General features: G+C 42.1%; 1 protein-coding gene across 3 annotated transcripts; it reads right to left on the reverse strand.

Moving 5' to 3' along the window:
• Nucleotides 1-7576: 7576 nt before the first annotated feature.
• pax8 (paired box 8) lies at nucleotides 7577-20586 on the reverse strand. 3 transcript variants are annotated; one of them, XM_029769323.1, is made up of 12 exons: nucleotides 20408-20586; nucleotides 15931-16059; nucleotides 14826-14991; nucleotides 14390-14587; nucleotides 14051-14127; nucleotides 13555-13680; nucleotides 13177-13343; nucleotides 12325-12445; nucleotides 11523-11759; nucleotides 11143-11244; nucleotides 9685-9771; nucleotides 7578-8738 (listed from the first exon to the last, which is right to left on the reverse strand). In XM_029769323.1, the coding sequence occupies exons 2-12, from the start codon at nucleotides 15998-16000 to the stop codon at nucleotides 8668-8670; spliced, it is 1422 nt and encodes a 473-aa protein (XP_029625183.1). In that variant the 5' UTR covers nucleotides 16001-16059; nucleotides 20408-20586; the 3' UTR covers nucleotides 7578-8667. The 3 variants fall into 3 exon arrangements, with proteins under 3 accessions (XP_029625185.1, XP_029625183.1, XP_029625186.1); XM_029769325.1 differs by lacking the exon at nucleotides 15931-16059 and having other exon boundaries at nucleotides 7577-8738; XM_029769326.1 differs by lacking the exon at nucleotides 11523-11759.
• Nucleotides 20587-20918: the final 332 nt, after the last annotated feature.

A 20918-nucleotide genomic window follows, 5' to 3' on the forward strand; every position in this document is an offset into this window, starting at 1 on the left:
ATGACACACAGGAATGTGACGTGACAATAGGTTAAACAGTGAGGGGCACAGACAATACAGATGGGACAAACCTTTTCTGACTGGGCTAGTCTCTTCAGGATCAAGACTAGTATCTTGAACAGAAACATGCATACATTCAGAAATACATTATACATAATTTGCTTGGGCACCAAGTTTATCCTGGCATACTAAGACCCAGAGTTTTTCTTGTTCAGGTCATCTGGTAATAAGTAAGGACCCTTGTCATGAGACATGGGTTCATCGAATGTGTCATTTTACGATATTGCTGATACAGGACCTGGGTTAATGTGATAGCGCTTATTTGTGTGTATTTTCTGTTAAATGGTTCATATTCATTCATTTGAATAACAACAGACTGTTAAGATAAAGTCCGATTCTAAAGATGCGGATGATTGATTGAGCGAATGATTGGCAGGAGCTTCAGGCCATGACAATGCTCCGGGTGTGTCTGCCTGATAAGCTAAAAAGACGCCATCTTGGATAACCTTCATGTTCTTGGTCGGTTGTACATGAATTGCAACAGTAGGAGAAATCCAGAAATCCTGCTCTTCTGAGGCAATGTTAACCTGTTAAACACATGGACTTTCACACATTCACATCGGGTTTCTTCTTAATGCATGCAGGGTACAAATTGCAGTGAATACTTTGGCTTTCATCAATGGAGGGTCTTGACCCAGGCTCCATACATGTTCTCTAGACCATGACAGCAGCAGTGGTGCTGGGTTGGAGTGCCATCTTGCTCCTCCACTCCACACAAAGAGTGGCCATGGCGGTGAGGCAGGCAGGACTCAGCCTTGCATTAGCAGAGGTTAGGGCCATACTTCAGATGCAAAGGTCCTGTTTTTGTTCCCCCCCTCTGCTCCCCATTCTGTGGATTGAAGAGCTTTGTGGCGCTCTGTCAGGGCTGGTTGGGTAATTAAAAAGGCAAGGCCAGAGTTGTGATCATTAGGGGCTTGTCCAACGCTTGCACTGGGCAGTGGACTCAGAATAAGCCCCTCCACACATAAGGTCTCTCCCTGTGCAGCATGCACACAAACACTCATCCTGTGTTGAACGCTATCCAACATTCCAAAAGCTCTAATATAGACACACACACACACACACAGTATTTGTCCCTGTGCTTTATTTTCTCCGTCTGTCTCTCCTGCCTCTGCCCTCAATGTCCCTCCCGACACACATTGCCCATCTGGTGCTGACGCCTCACACGCTCCACTTGTTACTTTTTATCTTTTATCCGCACAAACCATTTATTTGTCTCTCTCTCCCCTCTGTATTCGATGTAGCTTTTTACTCCCTCTACCTCTCCCCATCCTCTTTTATATCCTTGGCCTTTCAGTCGCTCCACTCTTGACTGCTGGCGTCGTGGCGTGGCTTTCTCTGTGGCCCGGCCCTTGAATTCTACTCTTTTCTCTCTGTGATCTTTTCAGGAGTCTCTTTTCCATTCGGACCCTCGTCCCCCCCCTTCACTTATCCACTGTCAGCTCCCTCTGTGTCCACTTGAGTTAGAGGGTCTCCAGTGTGACAATAAACACCACACCCCACAACGTGCTCCATCTCATACTTATGCTGTTTCTCTAAATCCGGTTGTTTATCAGTTTTATTGTCTCATTTTATTTGATTCATGTCATCATCATATTTCTTATTGTCCTCTTCCTGTTTTATTTTGCCCCTTTTCATAGGTACCAGATGTGAGGGCATGGAGGCTGGAGAAGTCCAGAAATAGCATTAGACACATCCTTTTTTTCAATTCCCCATTTTAGACTCAGAAACCAGACATATTCATTTGATTTGCTAAGCAGACCCAGGCCTAACATGAATAACACTTCCACGTTCTACTCTTTCCTCCATACCCTTTAGAATGTAAGCCTTTGTACCCTAGGAGTCTCTCACTGGAACAGCTAAGGTAAAGTGCCTGGCTTAAGGGCATTTCAATGCATGACCTAACTTTGCACTCTCCACTTCCACACACTCCTGCCTGGGACAACACTCCCTAGGCAGGGATTCAGTGCTTCTCGGACACAGGCGCTGCAAACAAACATAATGACACGTAGAATAGGGTTTAGAGGCGACGTACAGTACGCTGCGGACAGAGCTTTTAATCTGGGCAGGCAGGACAAACACTGAATACACTGTATGTTGACGGTGTTTCCTTTTCAATCTGAGCTTGAGTTTTAATCAGTACTAGTGAGGGGTTTCATCTTGGTGCTGTACGTGATAGATCTGCGTAGCAAATGAAATGCCGAGTGTGAGAAGAGTATGTTTTGAAGCATCTGATAGAGAGAGCAGTGTTGGTCTTGGTTGACTCTGTCTCCATGTCCAGAGTTCAGGGCTCTCCCTCGGGGCAGTACCTGATACCTGGCAGATTTTATCCAGGTGGTTGTATATAGGAGTGTGTGTGTGTGAGTCCGGAAGGTGTGTGCTTTGAAAGGTGCGTTCCTCTTGATGTCTCCAGTCAATAGAGCTTCCTGCCCTCAGGGCTGTGTGCTAATAGGACAGTCAAACAGAGGGCACCTGTCTTTCACCTCCCATCTACCACAGGCTCACAGAGACCGTCTGTTTGGCCACTTCGATTGTTTTAAGTCCTTCTATGGTTTAATGGACAGATGAGATCCTTGAAGTTACTGATGGTACTCATTATAAATGTTTGAGGAAGAGGAACTGTTTTCAATGGTATAATTGAAAGAAGTAGTACACATATTAAAATCTGTAGATTAGTAATCGCTAAAGCTTTTCTCACGTTTATTCTGACAGAAGAAATATATTAATGATGACATCAGAGACCGTTCAGAATTGGTGAGAACATGTCATTCCAGGACAATGAGCTCATTTTAAATAGTTTGAAAGAGAAACCTTTTTGTAACAGACCGACAGGGCTCACATTAATGACCGCTGCTCCGTCCTAATCAATAAATGAAGGTGACGTGTTTAATCAAACAGTCTGGATGAAGTGCTTTTCTCCAAGCCTCAAAGCCTGTCCTCACAGAAAACATCCGGCAGACGAGACGCTCAGCGCAACCTTGTAGCCCCGCAATTCACAGTTTAAAACAACAGCAGCCTGTGTTTCATTTAGGCAGACAAATATTGTCCTGTGCACTATGCTTATTTGCGAGTCTGAGTTGGTTCGCCCAATGTCTCAGGCCCAGAGATAAGTGGAGAAGTTTCCAGTTGACTGGCGCGGGACAACTCTGACCCGTCATTCCACTGATTGCCACACACTCCTCTCTGCACTGCCTTTTTGGCAGCAGCTACTCCAGGGGCCTCTATCTGTCTCTTAGTTTGTCCCAGTAATGGCTATGGCACACACATACACACACATGCACCACACACACACACACACACACATGGACGCATGTGTACACACACACCGCTCTGTCCCTCTCTGTGTTAAATGTAGTTACCCCAAGCCCCCAGCGCTCTCCCCATCCTGCTGGCTTTGTCTCCCCTCAGCTGTTCCGGCCGGGTGCCTGTATTGTGCTGCCGGGCTCATTACTAGAAGCACTGTGGCCCAAAACCTTAACACTAATAGGCCCACTGTCGCCCAGAGCCAGGCCTGGGCTGGGAATTGTATGTGTGTGTGTGTGTGTGTGTGTGTGTGTGTGTGTGTGTGTGTGTGTGTGTGTGTGTGAAAAAGAGAGAGATGAAGTATTTGTGTTGTAGTTGTTTGTGGCAGTATTATGTTGTTTTCGACTCTTTGGCTGCAGGATTGTTAATGTTTAACAGTTGCTGTCATTATTTCCCTGGCAGTCCGTCAGCTGGCTGGGTTTGTGGAGGCTTTGGAATTTGAATTTGATGCTTTGGGGGGATTGCCTCATTTTGCAGCCATTAAAAAACTGAGGGGACATATACTTTAAAGCTCCTCTGTGTTTCAGTATGTGGATGTGATGTGTGTTTCGGCGTGTCTGCACAGGGAACTGAAAACAATGTGTTCCATTCGTTTGATGGCAGTGGGGCATCCCACTTCAACAACAACGGAGAAGGGAGTATTGTCTTAAGTACACAGGACAGGGCAGAGAGTAGAGGAATAGAGTGAGCATGAGGGTCGCAACTTGGATAGGAAAGAGAGGTGTGAAGAGAAGAGAGAGAGAGAGAGAAAGTGAGAGAATGAGGGAGGGAGAGGGAGGAAGGAAGACAGAGTATACAGTAAATAAAGAGATGTCATGAATCATCTTTGTCAGCTGAATACTGCCCTGATTACACTGTATTGCTTGCCAGTTATCGTTGATATTGTTTGCTTAAAACCATTTTTCAAAAGGGAGCTTAGCCTTAATTTCATTTGATTTTTGCATTGTTTTAGTGGTTATTTTAGTGGTAAATTAAGGCCATGATGTGCTCTGTTTTTGAGGGACCAATAAAGGTTTATAGCCTACATTCAGAAGAAAAACAACAAATCCATTTTAAAAAATGGATGTAGTTAAAAAGAGTATTACATTAAAAAGAGTTTGAATTAGCCTATGGTAAAAACAAAGGAAAATGTAGTCTCTTAATTCTATTGATATATGAGTCTTTATCTTGAAGTAGAATACCACAATGCACTTATTTTAGGTTACGAATTGTCTGAATATGCAACTATATGCAAAGGATATGTGGCAGTAGGCCTATTAGATTTGTCAGCTCACATTCAAGGGTTATTACCTTAGCGCAGGAACTCACTGATGAAGTTGAATATAAACTCTAAGACTAGGGGAAAATAAAGACAGCAACGAATTCATCCCGAGTCCACAACCACTGCAGGCCTAAATTACACCTTCAAATAAAACAAATCAAATGTGAGACAGAACAGGATTGAGTCCCTTTTGAAAACAGAAATAATTGCCTTGGCTGCTTTTCCAGAGACAATAGCCTACACATACAGTAGGTGTTCTTTCCAACATCATGGGGTGTGACCTGGTGTCGACTCAGACTTACGCACGGCGGAGAGGCAGGCCATCCATCAAGTCCCGCGGCTTGTGCTGCGATGGTGGGTCCAGGTGGGCCGTGGCACCGCCGAACCGTGGCCTCGTTACCGCGGTATAATTATGAGGCCGCAAAGAGGGGAGAAATAATTGCAAATAAAACTACATGAAGCAGAAAATAAAAAAAGAAATTAAACAGATGCGCATTTGATCAGGATCATTGATTTTGTCCTCTTACGTTTCTGGTAAATTGCTGAGTTGCAGAAAATATGCAACATTTGAGTTTTGCAGTAGAACCATATAGACCCTAATAATAATAATAATAATAATAACAACAACAACAACAACAACAACAACTAATAATAATAGTTATGTATTCTGTTAAAAGTATTTAATTCACTACGTATTTATTGTGCACAATGGGAATCCTACATTTTACATCCAGGGGAGGAAACTAGGCCTGTTGTCTTTGTGAAGAATTTGACATCACTAATAGGACACAGTAAAGTGGTGTGGGGCAGAGAGATCTGGTGAGATATTGTGTTGATAAACTGAAATTAGCAGAACACCTATTTTGACTGTAGGCTAAAGAGTTGCACTGCTACTAAAATCCCCAGTAGCGCCTTATAATCACTCCACTTAATAAAGCATTTATAATGGATTAGTAAAATGTTTATTCATCATTTATTAATCATTACTCAGGTCATAAGGTATTTAATATAGGTCCTTATAAACCATTTACTAATCACTAGTTAAGTATTTTTGCATGGCCATGTCTAAAGTGTTGGCTATTTATACTTTATAAATGCTAGATAAATGTTTGAGTGACCAGTGTAATTTCTGACAAAAAGATGGACATGCCATTGGTAGACATTCCAGCAGTACCTGATGCTCCTTAAGGCTGTAAAATAGCCTAGAACATATCAATGGTAAAATAATAAGCAGACAACACAGGGTGCTTAAAGGTCCACTGCATCATTTCTGGGTAACAATTAACTCTGTTACTGTGATTGTTTTCATATAAAATTTGAAATGATCAAAAATAAACAAAAATAGCTTCTTGGCAAAGAGCAATTTCTCAAACAAGAATTTTGCTAGGACTGTCTGGGAGTGGTCTGAGTGGGGAGGGGAAAACTGAAAACTAGCTGTTATTGGCAGAGAGGTTTGGAACTGTCATTCTTATTGGTCTTTTAACTCATCACCAGGCAGGCCGAAACGCCATCCTACCAAAACAGGCTGACATTTCAGGCAGTCATTTCAAACAACATCATTTTCACAATTTCACAGTATTATTTTCACCTCATAGTGTGGAAATACAGTACATATAACACCCAGGACAATCTAGTTTTGACTGCACTAGGCCTTTAAAGGAAATATATGAAACATTTTATTCCCAAAAACGATTGTAAAACAACTGTCTGAAGGATGTGAGGAGGTGTTGTAATGTGATTATGTTGCTAATGTTGTCGACCTCATGAACACAAACTAATCATAAAACAGAGAGATGTAGCCTACACACAAAAGCTGTCCAGACTGGCCAGTTTTTCTCTAATGGGTTTTTATTCTTTCATTACTACTGATATGTGATTGAGGTAGAAATGTTACATTTATGATATGCATGTAGAAGTGTTATAACCATTAAATGCTTCCCGTGCGTCAGTCTTTTAACCACAGACTCGTTTTCACACATGGCATTGTTTGGCAGCACTTTTACTGGGCCTTAAATGTGTTAACTCTTTAACCGTAATGGGATTGTTCAACGAAATGATGTATTCAGATATTTATTTCCTTAACTCATAAACATTCTATGGATTACGGAGTGACTGCAATCTGCACTTTTGTTTTGGTAGAAAAGTCCCTGCCAAGAAACGCTAATGATAGCGTTTTCTGATGAAAAAATGTAATTTTACTCACCATAAAGTGTGTCTAAAGTTACACATCACACTATTACAACAATGTGACAGTTTTGGAATAACATGTTGAATATATTTAACCATCCTCTGTGTTGTGTGCTTATTGTTTAACCATTGGTATGTTCTAAGGGCCATTTTCAGACCTTAAGGAGCATCAGGTACTGCTGGAATGTCTACCAATGGCATGTCCATCTTTTTGTCAGAAATTACACTGGTCACTTAAAACATTTATAAAGCATAAATAGCCCACACTTTAGATGATGCAAAAATACATAACTAATGATTAGTAAATGGTATATAAGGACTTTTATTTGACATCTTATGAATGGTGTAATGATTCATAGATGATGTATAAACTATTTACTAATCCATTATAAATGCTTCAGCATGAGGAGTTGGTACACAGGGCTACAATCTTACAAGATTCTTTGTAAGATTGCCTTGTTCTAAACTGCATGTGCGACAGAATATTCTAGTTTTGTGATTATTAGACAATAGGAGCTTTGTGCAGCATCAAACAACGTTGTGATGTCCATTCCTTATGGTGATGGAAGCAGTGGGGAGGTTTGTGTAGGCCTATGTTTGTTTATGCGCTACATACGACATGCCACAACACTCAAACTCTACAGACTTAAATAGAAACGGGTTTCTTACTTTTTGACAGTTGATACGAAGGATATTAATAGGACTTTATTCTACTTTAAATGTCCTCATCACTCATTAGATGTGCAAACATGTGGGGAAAAGAATGCAATGCAGAATCACTTTGTCATGCTTTATTTAATTAAAATAATTATTTAGAAATTCCATATTTACATCTTCAATAATATTAATAACAGTATAAGAAAAGAAAAAAACAGTTTAGTCACAGTTCTCATACTAAACATCAGCATGACAACAAACTCGAATTATCATAAAGAAAAAAAATGATTAAAGAGTTGTTTTGTTTTTCAGATACTCAGTCATTAATCCCCACAATATTCACCCCTAAATCATCCTTCTGATAAAATTGCATTTCTTTCTCAAGAGCAGTTTGCCATTTACAATATATACATATTGCCAAACAAGAGTAACCCAGACAGTTCAATTCATGGAACACATTTTTTTTGACAAGGACATGAGGACATTTTGCTATGAGAATGATACCAGGTGTGACTGTACTCCTCATTCAGACTACTGGCACGACACTACATTTAAGATCTGGAAGGTTTTGTTGGGTGGTGAGCTCAAAGAGGCTGAATTTGGAATTCAACACAGAGAATCCTGAAAAATCGACACTACACTGCGAAAGGGACGTGTGTATTATTGTATAAAACTATTGTAAACTTGATGCAAATACAGGAAGTAGCTTCACAAAAAAAGCTGTTACTGTACTGTGCCACCAATACATCCTGTGATGTCATGAAGTCAAAGTCGCATGTCAGAGTGTTGCAAAATATGCTACAAATAAAGTCTTTGGTGAAACAGCTTTGGAGCAATGTACACACAATGCAGGATTCAGGCCTTTGCCACTGACAAAGTCATAGACATCAGTTGCCCAAATGTATTACAGTGTTCAGAATGTCATGTGTAAACGTGTCAAGTCACCCTGGATGAGGCTGTCATTATAAACAAATAAATAATGAATTAGTTAGCCATGAGAAGGTATTGTCCATGAGTTCAGGGTCAAGCATAGCTGGTCCAGTGTTGCCACTAAAAGTCTTCAATGTCCCTCCGATGTCTTTACTCCCCTGTCCATTATTGGGAGACAGTCCAATTCTCATCATAGCTTCCTATCCCTTGCTGCATTTGCCTATTGGTCCCCATTATCAGTCCTCTTGATGAAGGTTGGTCCATGGGAGCTAGAGATGGTCGTAGGCTGCAGTGGATGGTGGAGCGGTGCGGGAGGCCGAGCTATAGTAATAGGGCGAACCTGCAGGGGGCGACAGAGATAAAGGAGTTTACTATTGTGGTTTGATTTTTAGCTTGGCTTTGATGGTGTTAGGAGGGACAATGCAATGCAGAGCAGGCTTTCTTAATCCCATCAACCACATGACAATAGCAGATGGTTCAGATGGAAATCTGCCTTGCTTGGATAGTTTGTCCCATGAATAAAGCTGCCTGTTTTGCACCTTCTCTCTGTTAAAGTATGGGTCTACTTGATGGAAGAAATATCACTGAATATTGCATAGAATTAAGCATTCAGAACACACAAGCATTAATACTGTCTATGTTCCCCGGTGTCGTTAATAATTGGTGAAATCAGCTGGTTCAAGGTGACACACAGACTTGTTACCAGAAAGTCACAACAGAACACAAGTTCTCATAGGCTGGTAAGCTCAGAGAGAGTTACCGTACACACCAAGAGACGGCAGGGGTATGGCGCAGACCCCCTGGTAACTGGGTAACTAGTTTCCATGGGGACTAGGAGAGATCCTGATACATGTGACCTGACTGAAACCAAAAGTTTGACGGTACTTTATTTCCTGGTTGGCGTGAGGATTTGAATTTGCGGTTTTCCCATTGATCCTCTAGGTTCAAATTCATGGTATCTTAGGTTCAAAGCCATTGAATAAGGTTCAAAGTATAAACTTGACCTGACAGGAATGGTTTGTATTAAAAAAAAACCATTTAATTGGAAGCTGGGACTTTTATCTATAACAATTCAGTCTGATCAGCGAAGTGTATTCTGAACACTTTTGTTTTGCACTTTTGTCACGTTCACTTCAATCATAACACCTCAGCTTTATAAACAGTATGGTCCTGTGTGGAATCTTTCATCGTTCCAGTACTCACACAACACAGACTACAGTACACGCTTCTAATACTTATGAAGGGTGTGTCCATTGAACACCACTGTGCCTGACTGACTGACTCACCGAGAATGCTGGAGTTGGTGAATCTCCAAGCTTCGCTGTAGGAGGTGTAGGGGGAGTGAGTGTAGGTCTGTCCAGAGTAGTCTGCACCTGCAAAGACATGGAACAAAACAGCACATACATCAGATGTACACTAAGAGACATACAGTAACAAACATCATTCAGTAAGAAATTCACAGATGTACGTGTATAGAAAAAAACACATTACAGTCTAGACAATATCAGGCATAATATTTCTTATAAAGACACAGCATTCCTCAAAGTGTTTGTTTTTTTGCCTTCAGTTGAGGGTGTTTGTCCTCTTGCCAGCATCTGCTAAGACTTAGCTCATAATTCACCAATGGTTAGGGCATCTTGTAAACCATTAATCTATGGGCCAGGTGGATGGCTGGGGGTAAAATCCCTCGACTCATTGGTGCGTGTGGCTAGTCTCCGCTTCCTCTCTTTAGCGTTTACCCCTCCCCTCTCCGTCCATCCAAAATGCCCTCCTCTCCTCTCTATCCCTCACTTCCTGCTTCAGCCTTTCAGCCTTTCTCTGTCTCCTCTATTTTTTTCTTCTTCTTTTTTTTTACATTCCAATATCTAATTGGTAATTATGTTGGCTGGATTGAATACCCCGGCTCTCCCCCAGACCCCCCTCCCTTTCTGTGAGTAATTGTGTATGAACGCTTCCTCACAGCAAGCCCACCAGAAAAATAATAAATCAGACCCTCTCATTTCGCGCTTCGAAGGGCAGACTTCAAATAAAAAAGGCACACACACACACACACACACACACACACACACACACACACACACACACACACACACACACACATACACACACATACACATACACACACACACACACACACACACACACACACCACAAAGACCCTCCTCCTCTGCTCTCTCTCTCTCTCACCCAGGCCCACTCTGCCACCCAGTGGCCCCCCACTCCCCCCCCCCTCTGGTGGGGCCCCTGGTTCCCATGGTGATGTGTGGTCAGAGGGGCGGCGTGGGGGTGCGGGCAGCAGGGCGGAACCCCCAGCCTGTTCTCTTGTACCCCCTGGGCCCTGGCTGCACCGCCATGCACTTCACCAGCCGAGCAGGCTACTCATTAACCAGCATGCCTTCCTGTTAATCTCCAATCCTCCCTCCCAGCATTTCGCTCTCCCTCTCTCACGCCCATCCTTGCTTTTTAGCGTTGGTTTTGGTCACTGCCTTGCCCTAAAAAAATGTTTTGTTTTTTGTCTAAATTCTTCTCAGTGGTGCTTTGTCCTAATAGCTTATGCAGTTTCAGCGTTCCCCAAGGGAAAACCCAGATAGGATCAGGTTTGGCTAAAAATAAAACTATGAACTGCATTTATATAAGCTGAACTGAAAGTAGAGACATCATTCATCTCTTTCTCGGAAATCCCATTTTAGGATGCCATAGCCCGTCTCATAGCCTGTGTGTGTGTCAAGGGATGGGAGTCTTACCTGCTACCATGCCAGTGATGGCCGAGGATGAGTAGCCAGTCTGGCCACTGGAGGGGATGTGAGGAGGGTAGCCAGGGAGAGTGGAGCTCACCATATCCCGCCCTGAAACAGAGGAGGACAGACTGTCAGCCTGAGGATGTCAGCCTGAGGATGTACATGCACTGTAGTAGTGCAGCAGGTGGATATACACATGAAAAACAAATCAATTCTGGCACTGTCAGTGGTGCTCACCATCATCTACAGCAATTGACGTTCCAGTACAGTACTGCACATGGGGTTTGGTGTGTTGTGGCAGGTGACATGATAAGCGAGTGTAGGCTATACTGTCTGTATGAACCCCCTACAGGGCATGGCAATGGGTGAGACGAATGCTTCATTACCTGCTATGAGAGACTGGCTGCTGAAATGGCCGTACACTGGTGCATGATGGGAGAATGAGTTGAACGCATGAGGGAAATGGTTGGAGCTGCTGCAGCTGCTACTGACAGTGACAGGGGCCTGCAACGACTGCAGCTCTAGGAAAGCAGAGTTGGCCACCACATTTGGGGAGGGGCTTGTGCTGGTCACCTCCGGGGACATTTCCTGTTTCAGACAAAGTGGGAGGGGCTGTAGGGGGTCTGAGGTGGCATGGCCAGTGGGTGGATGGGTGAGAAAATGAAATAAAATGGAATTAACTAATATGAATGAATGGATTAACAAATACACAGCAGAAATAGCCAGGAAGCTGAAATGAATGCTTGAAACAAATGACGAGTGAATGGGTACTACATTAGACATACAGCACATATTGTACGTCTGTTTTAAATTAAACTTGAAAGGGTGCTTTGGGCAGCTCGTGATAATAGGCCAAATTAATTGTACAACGCATCAGCGGGCACGGCAAGCTAAAAATGTGGCTGCACTGCAGAGATAAACATCAACTGCTATGATAGCTCGGTCGGAAGCACGATCTATTATCAGACTGATGACAACCGCAGTTGATACGGTCCAGAGTATACACGCCTAAACAGACTGCTATTACATTCACAGATTATGATATTTAAAATAACTGCCTTTGTGAATTGGGTGTTGAAATATGCTAATGTTTCCATGTGTCAGCGTGTTCAGTTTTCCTTCTGCTTCACCTTTGAGCGCTGATCTTTGTGCGGGGTGAGAGGGCACCATCCATCGTAAGAATCTTACCTGTCACCACAGTGTAGCCCTGGTGAGCTGCCAGATTCCGACCAATAGCAGCACTCGATGTTGAGAGGCTGGTCTTCCCGTCTTCGAGACTGCCATTGATGAGCGAGAGAGGGTACACAGTCTGTGGAGGATAAAGCGGATTAACCATTTGTACGTGAGTGTGTGTTGTGTGTTAAAAAGAGAGGAGGGAATTCAAATAAATAAGGAAATCTTGGACTATGTATAGACTCAGTGAGCATAGCCTTGCTATTGAGAAAGGCTGCCGAAGGCAGACCTGGCTCTCAAGAGAAGACAGGCAACGTGCATACTGCCAACAAAATGAGGTGGAAACTGAGCTGCACTTCCTAACCTCCTGACAAATGTATGACCATACTAGAGACACATATTTCCCTCAGATTACACAATTTTTTTCATAAACTCCCATATCTACTGGGTGAAATACCAGAGTGTGCAATCACAGCAGAAAGATTTGTGACCTGTTGCCACAAGAAAAGGTCAACCAGTGAAGAACAAACACCATCGGGAATACAACCTATATTTATGCTTATTTATTTTCCCTTTTGGACTGTAACTATTTGTACATCATTACAACACTATATATAGACATAATATGACATTGTATATGTGTTTATTCTTTTGGAACTTTAGTAAGTGTAATGTTCACTGTTAATTTTGTATTGTTTTTTTCACATTTGTTTATTATCTATTTCACTTGCTTTGGCAATGTAAACATATGTTTCCCATGCCAATAAAGCCCTTAAACTGAATTTAATTGAATAAAAAATGTGCATGTGCAGTGGAGTTAAGCAGACTCCACCTCTCAGTGTCAATGTGCCATGTAGGCCACCGTACCTGCTCGGTCTTGCTGGCTGCTGCAGAGCTGAAGTCTGGTGGGTAGTGGTGGCGGTCAAAGCCGCAGTCCAGGTGCTGCGGGGGGAAGTGCTCTGGTCTCAGCTGCTTCCTAGGAACGCCGGCGCTGCCCTGAGAGTCCACACTGTGTCTACAGCTCTCCTGGTCACCTGAGAGAGAGAGAGAGAGAGAGAGAGAGAGAGAGAGAGAGAGAGAGAGAGAGAGAGAGAGGGTGAGTGGGGTTATACTGAAAAGTTGTTGAATCTATTTGAGTTTGTACATAAATTATGGTTGAATAAATTGTGAGATTGAATCTTATTGAATTGCATAAAAGAATGATAAAATGTGAGAGGAGGATAGAACATCAGGCTGGGTACTTACTGTCCTCATGGCTCCTCTTGCCCTCTTGGGTGGGCTGTGGTATCCCCAGCAGGCCACTGATGGAGTAGGTGGAGCCCAGGGAGTCGGACTGGGGCGACTCTGGGGGAGTGACAGTTGAACTGGGGACTGACAGACAGAAAGGGAAAACGGACCATTATTACTGCAATATTATCGTTGACCATTAGCCGTTAATCTTACGAACCATTAAGCATGGAGTTTCTTTAGGCTAAATACTACATGATCAGATCATAATGCTAGGCCTTAGTGAAGGCGTGTGTTGGTGCTTGGAGTGGGGGGAGTGTTAGTGCTTTGTTAATGACAAGGGTGTGTGTGTGTGTGTGTGTGTGTGTGTGTGTGTGTGTGTGTGTGTGTGTGTGTGTGTGTGTGTGTGTGTGTGTGTGTGTGTGTGTGTGAGTGTGTGTGTGTGTGTGTGTGTGTGTGTGTGTGTGTGTGTGTGTGTGTGTGTGTGTGTGTGTGTGTGTGTGTAGAGACTCACTGAGTGTGTGTCCTGGGCTTAGGCCTTTGCCGTCCAGGGGCAGGTTGAAAGGCAGCTGCACCTTGGTTCGGATTATTCTGGAATAAAGAGCAGAGATTATATATAATAATAAATCAACGTTTTATTGTCACATACACCAGATAGGTGCAGTGAAATGTGTGTATTAGACAACAGTGTAAAATCTATTGCACCACAGACTTTACATCTGCGTTTGTTCTGCTGATTACATTTCTATACACTTGTTTAACACTACTTAAGAGATCCCAGTTCTTATTTTAAAGGCCCACTTAGTGATATTTATTGGTTTACACATAGCATAATGTAGAGGTTAGTCAGTACCTGTTGATGGAGCTGACACTGGGCACGGTGTCGCTGTCACACACCCCCTCTGCCAGCAGCCTGTCTCTGATCTCCCAGGCAAACATGGTGGGGTTCTGACGCTTGTAATCTGCTATCTTATCAACCACCTTAGGAGTGGCCACCTTGGGCTTGGAGCCCCCAATCACACCTGGCTTGATGCTGCCAGTCTCGTAGTAGCTGGAAAAGGACAGAGAGGTTTGTTCAGTCAGAGAGCAATATAGTGAATGTGGGTGGTCATTTGGATTGAACAAAAATAGGTGTTTACATGACCAATGATGTACTGTATAGTGAACCCAGACACTCTAAACAAAGGGAGACCGTGGTTCACGGTTTAGGTGTCTTGAGAACACAATAGAGGGCTGCTAACAGTATCGCCCTGTTGTGTAAAGGTGTAAAGGTGCTATGAGGTGCTCACCGTCCCAGGATCTTGCTGACACAGCCGTGGCTGACGCGGAGCTGCCGGGAGATGTCACAGGGACGCACGCCCTGGTGGGCCATGTCCACGATGCGCTGCCGGATCACCTCCGGAAGCGGACGGCCGTTCACAAACATTCCGCCTAGTTGGTTAAGACCCCCATGACCTGGGGGAGGAGGGGGGGTGAAACACTTATAAATGTCATGGAACCTGAGCTCACTGCCATCCATGCTACCACCCACACACAGCACTACCTCACACAGAGGATACACACACAGGAAGGGCAGACTGATATTGGGTCTGGGCTGGTTCTACTTCAAGCTATTTGTTTGGTCCGTGACAGGGATTACTTGGCACCTCATGTTCTTACCTTGATACGACAATGACATACTACAGACATGTAGAACAAAATAGATGACTTGATCAAATAAATCACATATTATTTAGGCATCTACTGGCAATATCATTTTCAGAATGCAATAAAAAAAGGATGAAAGGTGGCTCCTTTGGGTTTCCAAGAGAAGATGTTATTGAACCTGGTGGGACAATTCAGCACACATAATTGTGTAGGTCATGAACATAACAATGAGCATATATTTCCTGGAATTTGTTTCACTGTATTGTTTTAAATAAAGTTATTTCATATTCGTTTTTTTATGTTGAGGAGACAGGCATGTTTGGTGTGTTCAAGTTTACAGGTAATTGATATGAATGTTGGACAAAAAAATGATTCACTAAACTATAAGTTACAGTAGCATAGCTCTACACAATCTATATTGCTGAAGTTCAGCATTACAGAGTGATTGAAATGTAAATGAAAAGTTCCCGCTTTAGCAGAGACTGTATTAACCGTAAACGCTGTATAGGCTATGTTGGCTCAATCGGAAATTACCTTTACATTTCTATAGCGCAATCTGTAATGCTTCAGCGATACAGATTGAATAGAGCCCCTAGCTATCAAACTAACCCGGGTGCAGATCTTAAAAGGGCTATATAAAAAATGATGACAGAGATGTGAATGATGCACATGTCAGAATATATTTTGTCAATTTATCATGCATAATTCAGTGTTGTTTTAAAAGTGTGGTAAAAGAGGGTAACTGACCAATTAAGTCGGATCTAGCTAGAAATTTGACAGCCTCTGGTCTAGACAGCTCTGTGTAAGTCTTCCACATTCTAGATGTTCTCAATCCTGGTTCTGACCTCTAGATTCCTCTCTCCGGGTTTGGGTTTCCTATGGGACACACAAGGCAGCGAGAGAAGGTAGTCATTTCTCGCAGAGGAAGTAAGTTTATCCTAACTTTGATATAAATGAATGTCACATTAAACGTTATAAAGCGGAGAATTTTACGCGTTTTACATTTTTTTATGTAAGGAGTTTGGGGCCCATAGGCCATGCATAATTTAGGCCCACCCTGGCAAGCCGCATGGAAAAACAGCTCACATGCACAATGATACGATATTGCCATCATTTCGATTTCAAAATGCCCTGAAGTGATACTGTCTAAGCTACAATTCTATAGGCTAAATTACAAAGTCAATTATTTATCGTTATGTTTTGGAGTTTATTTTTCCACGATTTGGTCAATTATTCGTAAAAAAAAGAATGTATACTGCGAGGATAATGGGCTTCTATGGGCTGTAGCACCAAGTTCAATGTGAAACCACCTCTTTGACAGGCATGTTTAGCACATTTACAATTACGCAAAATAAATGGCAATAATTCGGTTTTTACATTAGAAAAATGTAGCCTACATCGTGAGCATGTTGATCATTTCCAATAGCTATATTAAGTCAAATAGCATTTGTGTGGTGTAAATCAAGTTATTGATAGCCTATTTCCGTGCAAGCATACTCACTACATTTCTTCTCGTCTAGACACATCGATGGGCTGTCGGTAGTCCGTTGGCATAATGCGGTTATTATAAAAAATATTACATTGAGAGTGATGTAGTCTACGGCAGAACGTGTCCATCGTCTGTATTTGAACTATAGGGATGAACGAAATACTGATTCCTATGAACATTTTCCCTATAGGCCTATACCAATTATTATGGTTCACCAATATGCTCGAGATAATGCGCATGCATATTCATTTGTAGAATAACATTTATTCCCTTGTGTCGATGCTAAAATGAATAGCCTACCATAGGCATAGACCACACCAGGTAATACATGTTCTAGTTATAGTGGACCATTTTCATTTACAAAATCAAAAATCGACTTCTCCTTTATGAGGACTTGGAAATGAAGCTGGGGAAAAGGGTTTGCCATTTCATTTTGAAAGTTGTCAGCAGCTTCTCTGTCTTTCTATAGACTGCATCAGTGACTTTGTAAGAATCCCATTGCTTTTAATTTAACCCATTCAGCAGCTTCCTCGCCTTGCTCTTTTCTCAGCCCTTTCCCAGCTTTTATTTCCACATCAAACGGAGTCCGGACGAGGCTGGGTGGGGAGCAGGAGTACCATTAACCGTGCTAGCGGAGTGTGTAAAAATCTCCCCGCCAAGCTTCACCAACCTGCAGGATATTAAAGCTGAGCAACCCCAAGGGAATAAACACACACGCATATACACACGCGCGTGAACTCTCTCTCTCTCTCTTCTGTCACACAAACACACACACACACACACACACACACACACAAATCCCTCATAAAAACGATTTATCCTAATTGCACAATTAATAGCCTATATTGTCTCCATTTCGCGTAATTTGTAATGATGCCATTCATTCTTTAGGTTGTTTCCCTTCAAATAATGAATCCCCTTGCATGGTTTTCCTCCTCAAAATGGATTCGAATTTATAATCCACCGTAAAATATATTATTTTATTGATTCTAGACTTCAAATGATGCGGGAACTAGGCCTAATGTAATAGGCCTAAAGGCCTAGCCTTTTGGATGAGTATGTACACATTTGGATTGAGAACACAATCTACAATGTAACATAAGGAGCCGTCAAAATGCCAGAGGAAATATCTACCATACCTGAAAAAACGGGTTTTGTTCACCTATTTTGTGTGTGTGTGTAACCTATAACCTTACAATAAATATAATACAGCCGACACAAACTATTGCAGAACCTCTCACTTTCATGAAAACCATTTTAGTTTCACATGAGTTTCAATAATGCAGCATTTCTGTTACACTGCACTTTAGTCCCTATATGATAGCCTATCTTTATATATTTTGTTTTATTCCACTAACTCGCCGTTAGGTTACGGAATAAAGTGTGGCCACTGACCACGATTAGCAAAAACCATTATTTAGTCTAAATTCAAAATAAGCAGTTTTAAAATAAAATGTTGATCACCCTCCCAGAAAAAGCACTTTTGTCGTGGTATGTCCGTCTGCTAACACAAGAAATGAAGATGCTCACAGGCTATAAGGTAGAATTATGTACTAGAGATGGATTGCCTATATTTCACAACATCGGTTAACTATCCTATAAGCTACTCCTAACAATTTTAAACAACATTGTCACGTAATTTGATTAGACCCATAACATTTAAATGTTAGTAATTTAGCAGACGCTCTTATCCAGAGTTACTTATAGTGAGTGCATACATTTTCGTACTTTTCCCTTACTGAACCCACAACCCTGGTGTTGCAAGCACAATGCTCTACCAACTGAGCCAAACGGGACCCAATAACCCCAAAAACCTCTGAGGTGCAATGCTGCACTGTAACTTCTGAACGGTTATTGTAACCCCTGACAGCGGGTGCTATGAGAACATGAAAGAAGATGGCGCATTTGAGGCGACAAGAGGGTGTCATAATTTATGCCGCGGGGTAGACCGGGTGAAACGTAAACAAGCCATACCATTCAGCTCCCCACCGTTCCATCATTGGCACAATTGAAGTGACAATGACCACGGATTGGCCCAAATCTATATCTGTCAGCTAGACTAACGTCCAATTAACTTGACAAACCCTCGACGAGAGAAGGAAAATCAGTTATTTTTGTATAGTAAATACACGCAGGATTTATAACACCAGGTTCAACTTTCAGAATTGTTGGCCTGATCATTGATAGTTCGATTTTTTTATGTTAAATTCATGAATTGACATTCTGTCATAACAATTACAAAGATCACCCTGAAATGAAGGAAAATAAATGTAATAACAGTGTATAAAGACAGGTGCACATTAAGTTATTCAATTTTTGATCATTCGGTTTTTATTGACTAAGGTTCTTGGCCTTTCTAGCCGATCTCTGCTCTGATAAGAGAAACATTGCTATATAAACTTTAGAAACTGCATAAACAGCTACTCAACTATGCTAATGTATTCAGAATTCGTGGGTATACAGATATTACAATAAAACATAGCCTGTTTCTGTTAATAACGTCCTTATTCAGTATGAATAATGTCAATGTATTAGAGAATGAAACAACAACCACTATTCAAGTGTTTCATAATTCAAAGCACCCATAGGCCAAAATGTCGTTGCTGCTGAAATCCAGTTTATTATCAGCATAATCATTCAATTACTTTAAAAGCGTTTCGTTTTCATGTAATTAGAAATCCCGGCGAATAATGTTAGGTATTCTTAACGAAACTTGGATAGAAAATAATTACAGGGATTATGAATTTATTCCGTTGTCAACGCCTGAGCATAAACTAATAAAGGCTGATTTCTGTCAAGGTCTCTGAAATATTTTGTCATGCCTGTACTGCATTTTTTGGCTTTCTTTGACAATTAAATATTTCATATTGATGAATGATTTCAGCTTTTTTTAAGGAACATTTTAACAAAGTATCTGTTTATTTAGGCTATATTTGAGTAATAGCTGCTAAATGCATGCGATGATCTTCTCTTTAGCGGCCAAAATACTATAGCAACACGAGGGAAGGCAGTCTCAGGTCTGCTGTTTTACCTCGTCCGGTGCTGTTGGACATATCTCTTAGGTCTTTGTCGTTGGGTGTCCTTGACAAATGCAAGAGGGTCCACGCTCTCTCTCTCTCTCTCTCTCTCTCTCTCTCTCTCTCTCTCTCTCTCTCTCTCTCTCTCTCTCTCTCTCCCAGTTAATTAGATGTTTTTAGTCCATGTGGGGCCTCGCTTGGCATGAATGTGTTCCTGAGTGCACTCTTTGCTGCAAGAGGACATTGTAATAGTTAATATGGGGTTCTTATGAATACTGTTAAGTAAGGTTATGCCATAGTGTGCCATAGTATTAAAATATATTAGCGCCCGCGTTGCAGTTTCAATTTGAGTCTTAAGTCCCCGCCGCCGCTCTTATTTAAATAAATATATAGGCCTATATAATAAGCCAAAACAAAAAACACGTTTCACTGCTTATCGTAGGCTAGCCTTTGGATCTTTGTTGGGACTACCAATTAGGAGTAATAGGATCTCTGTAGGGACTACTCTCTCACACTACTTAGCGAATGTAACGGGACTCGATACTCTAACTAAACGATCAGCCAATACGTTACTCATTGTTAAGCTTTTACACATTTACAACCATTTGTTAAATATGTTAACAACCATCCACATTTGCTAACACAGTGATGTACCGATGACTAGCCGTTTGCACATTGCGTTTACGATCAAAAGCACCTCATTGGTGCAAATAATTACCTTCGCCTTGCAGAAAAAAGGTCCGGGCAGATATCCTTATTATTATCCAATGCTAGACCACACTGGAGGAAATGTAACCTCGGCCGGGGAGATCCAAGTCAATCTTTGATAAAGCGTCTGGTATGATACTCTCTCAACAGGCAGAGGTGGTGTAGCTGTTCACGACCTGCTACTAATACTGTGCAAGGTTTTATCCAACAGACGGTCTCCGAGGCGCGCAGTGGAGACGGTGCGCCTCGGCCATTGGATGATGGAGTCGAGGGGAGTGCAGTAGAACTAAGGGTGAGGTGTGGCTATTTGAAAAGAGGGTGTCACCCTTCCCAAAACCACATGGATGACTGATTTTGTGTTTTGAGTGGCATTCCACCCAATACAACACACTGTCTTAGCGAAACAGTAACGTTTACGGAAACACTTGTCAAGGAGCCGGTTTGTTTTCATTCACCCCCAGCGACAGCTTCGCTTTGATTAGATTGTGTATAAGATGTGACACGATTTCCGGGGGTCTGTG

Source organism: Salmo trutta, chromosome 12 (assembly GCF_901001165.1).
Source record: "Salmo trutta chromosome 12, fSalTru1.1, whole genome shotgun sequence".
Classification (NCBI taxonomy): domain Eukaryota; kingdom Metazoa; phylum Chordata; class Actinopteri; order Salmoniformes; family Salmonidae; genus Salmo; species Salmo trutta.

Bases quoted from the DNA above. Each gene is read 5' to 3' on its own strand.
- pax8 (XM_029769323.1), bottom strand. From the start codon at position 16,000: ATGTGGAAGACTTACACAGAGCTGTCTAGACCAGAGGCTGTCAAATTT. The intron at 14,588-14,825 runs GTGAGCACCTCA...GTCCTTTTCCAG, and splicing joins GTCAGCAAGATCCTGGGACG to CTACTACGAGACTGGCAGCA. The intron at 11,760-12,324 runs GTAAGATTCTTA...ATGCCACCTCAG, and splicing joins GGGCTACACTGTGGTGACAG to ACCCCCTACAGCCCCTCCCA.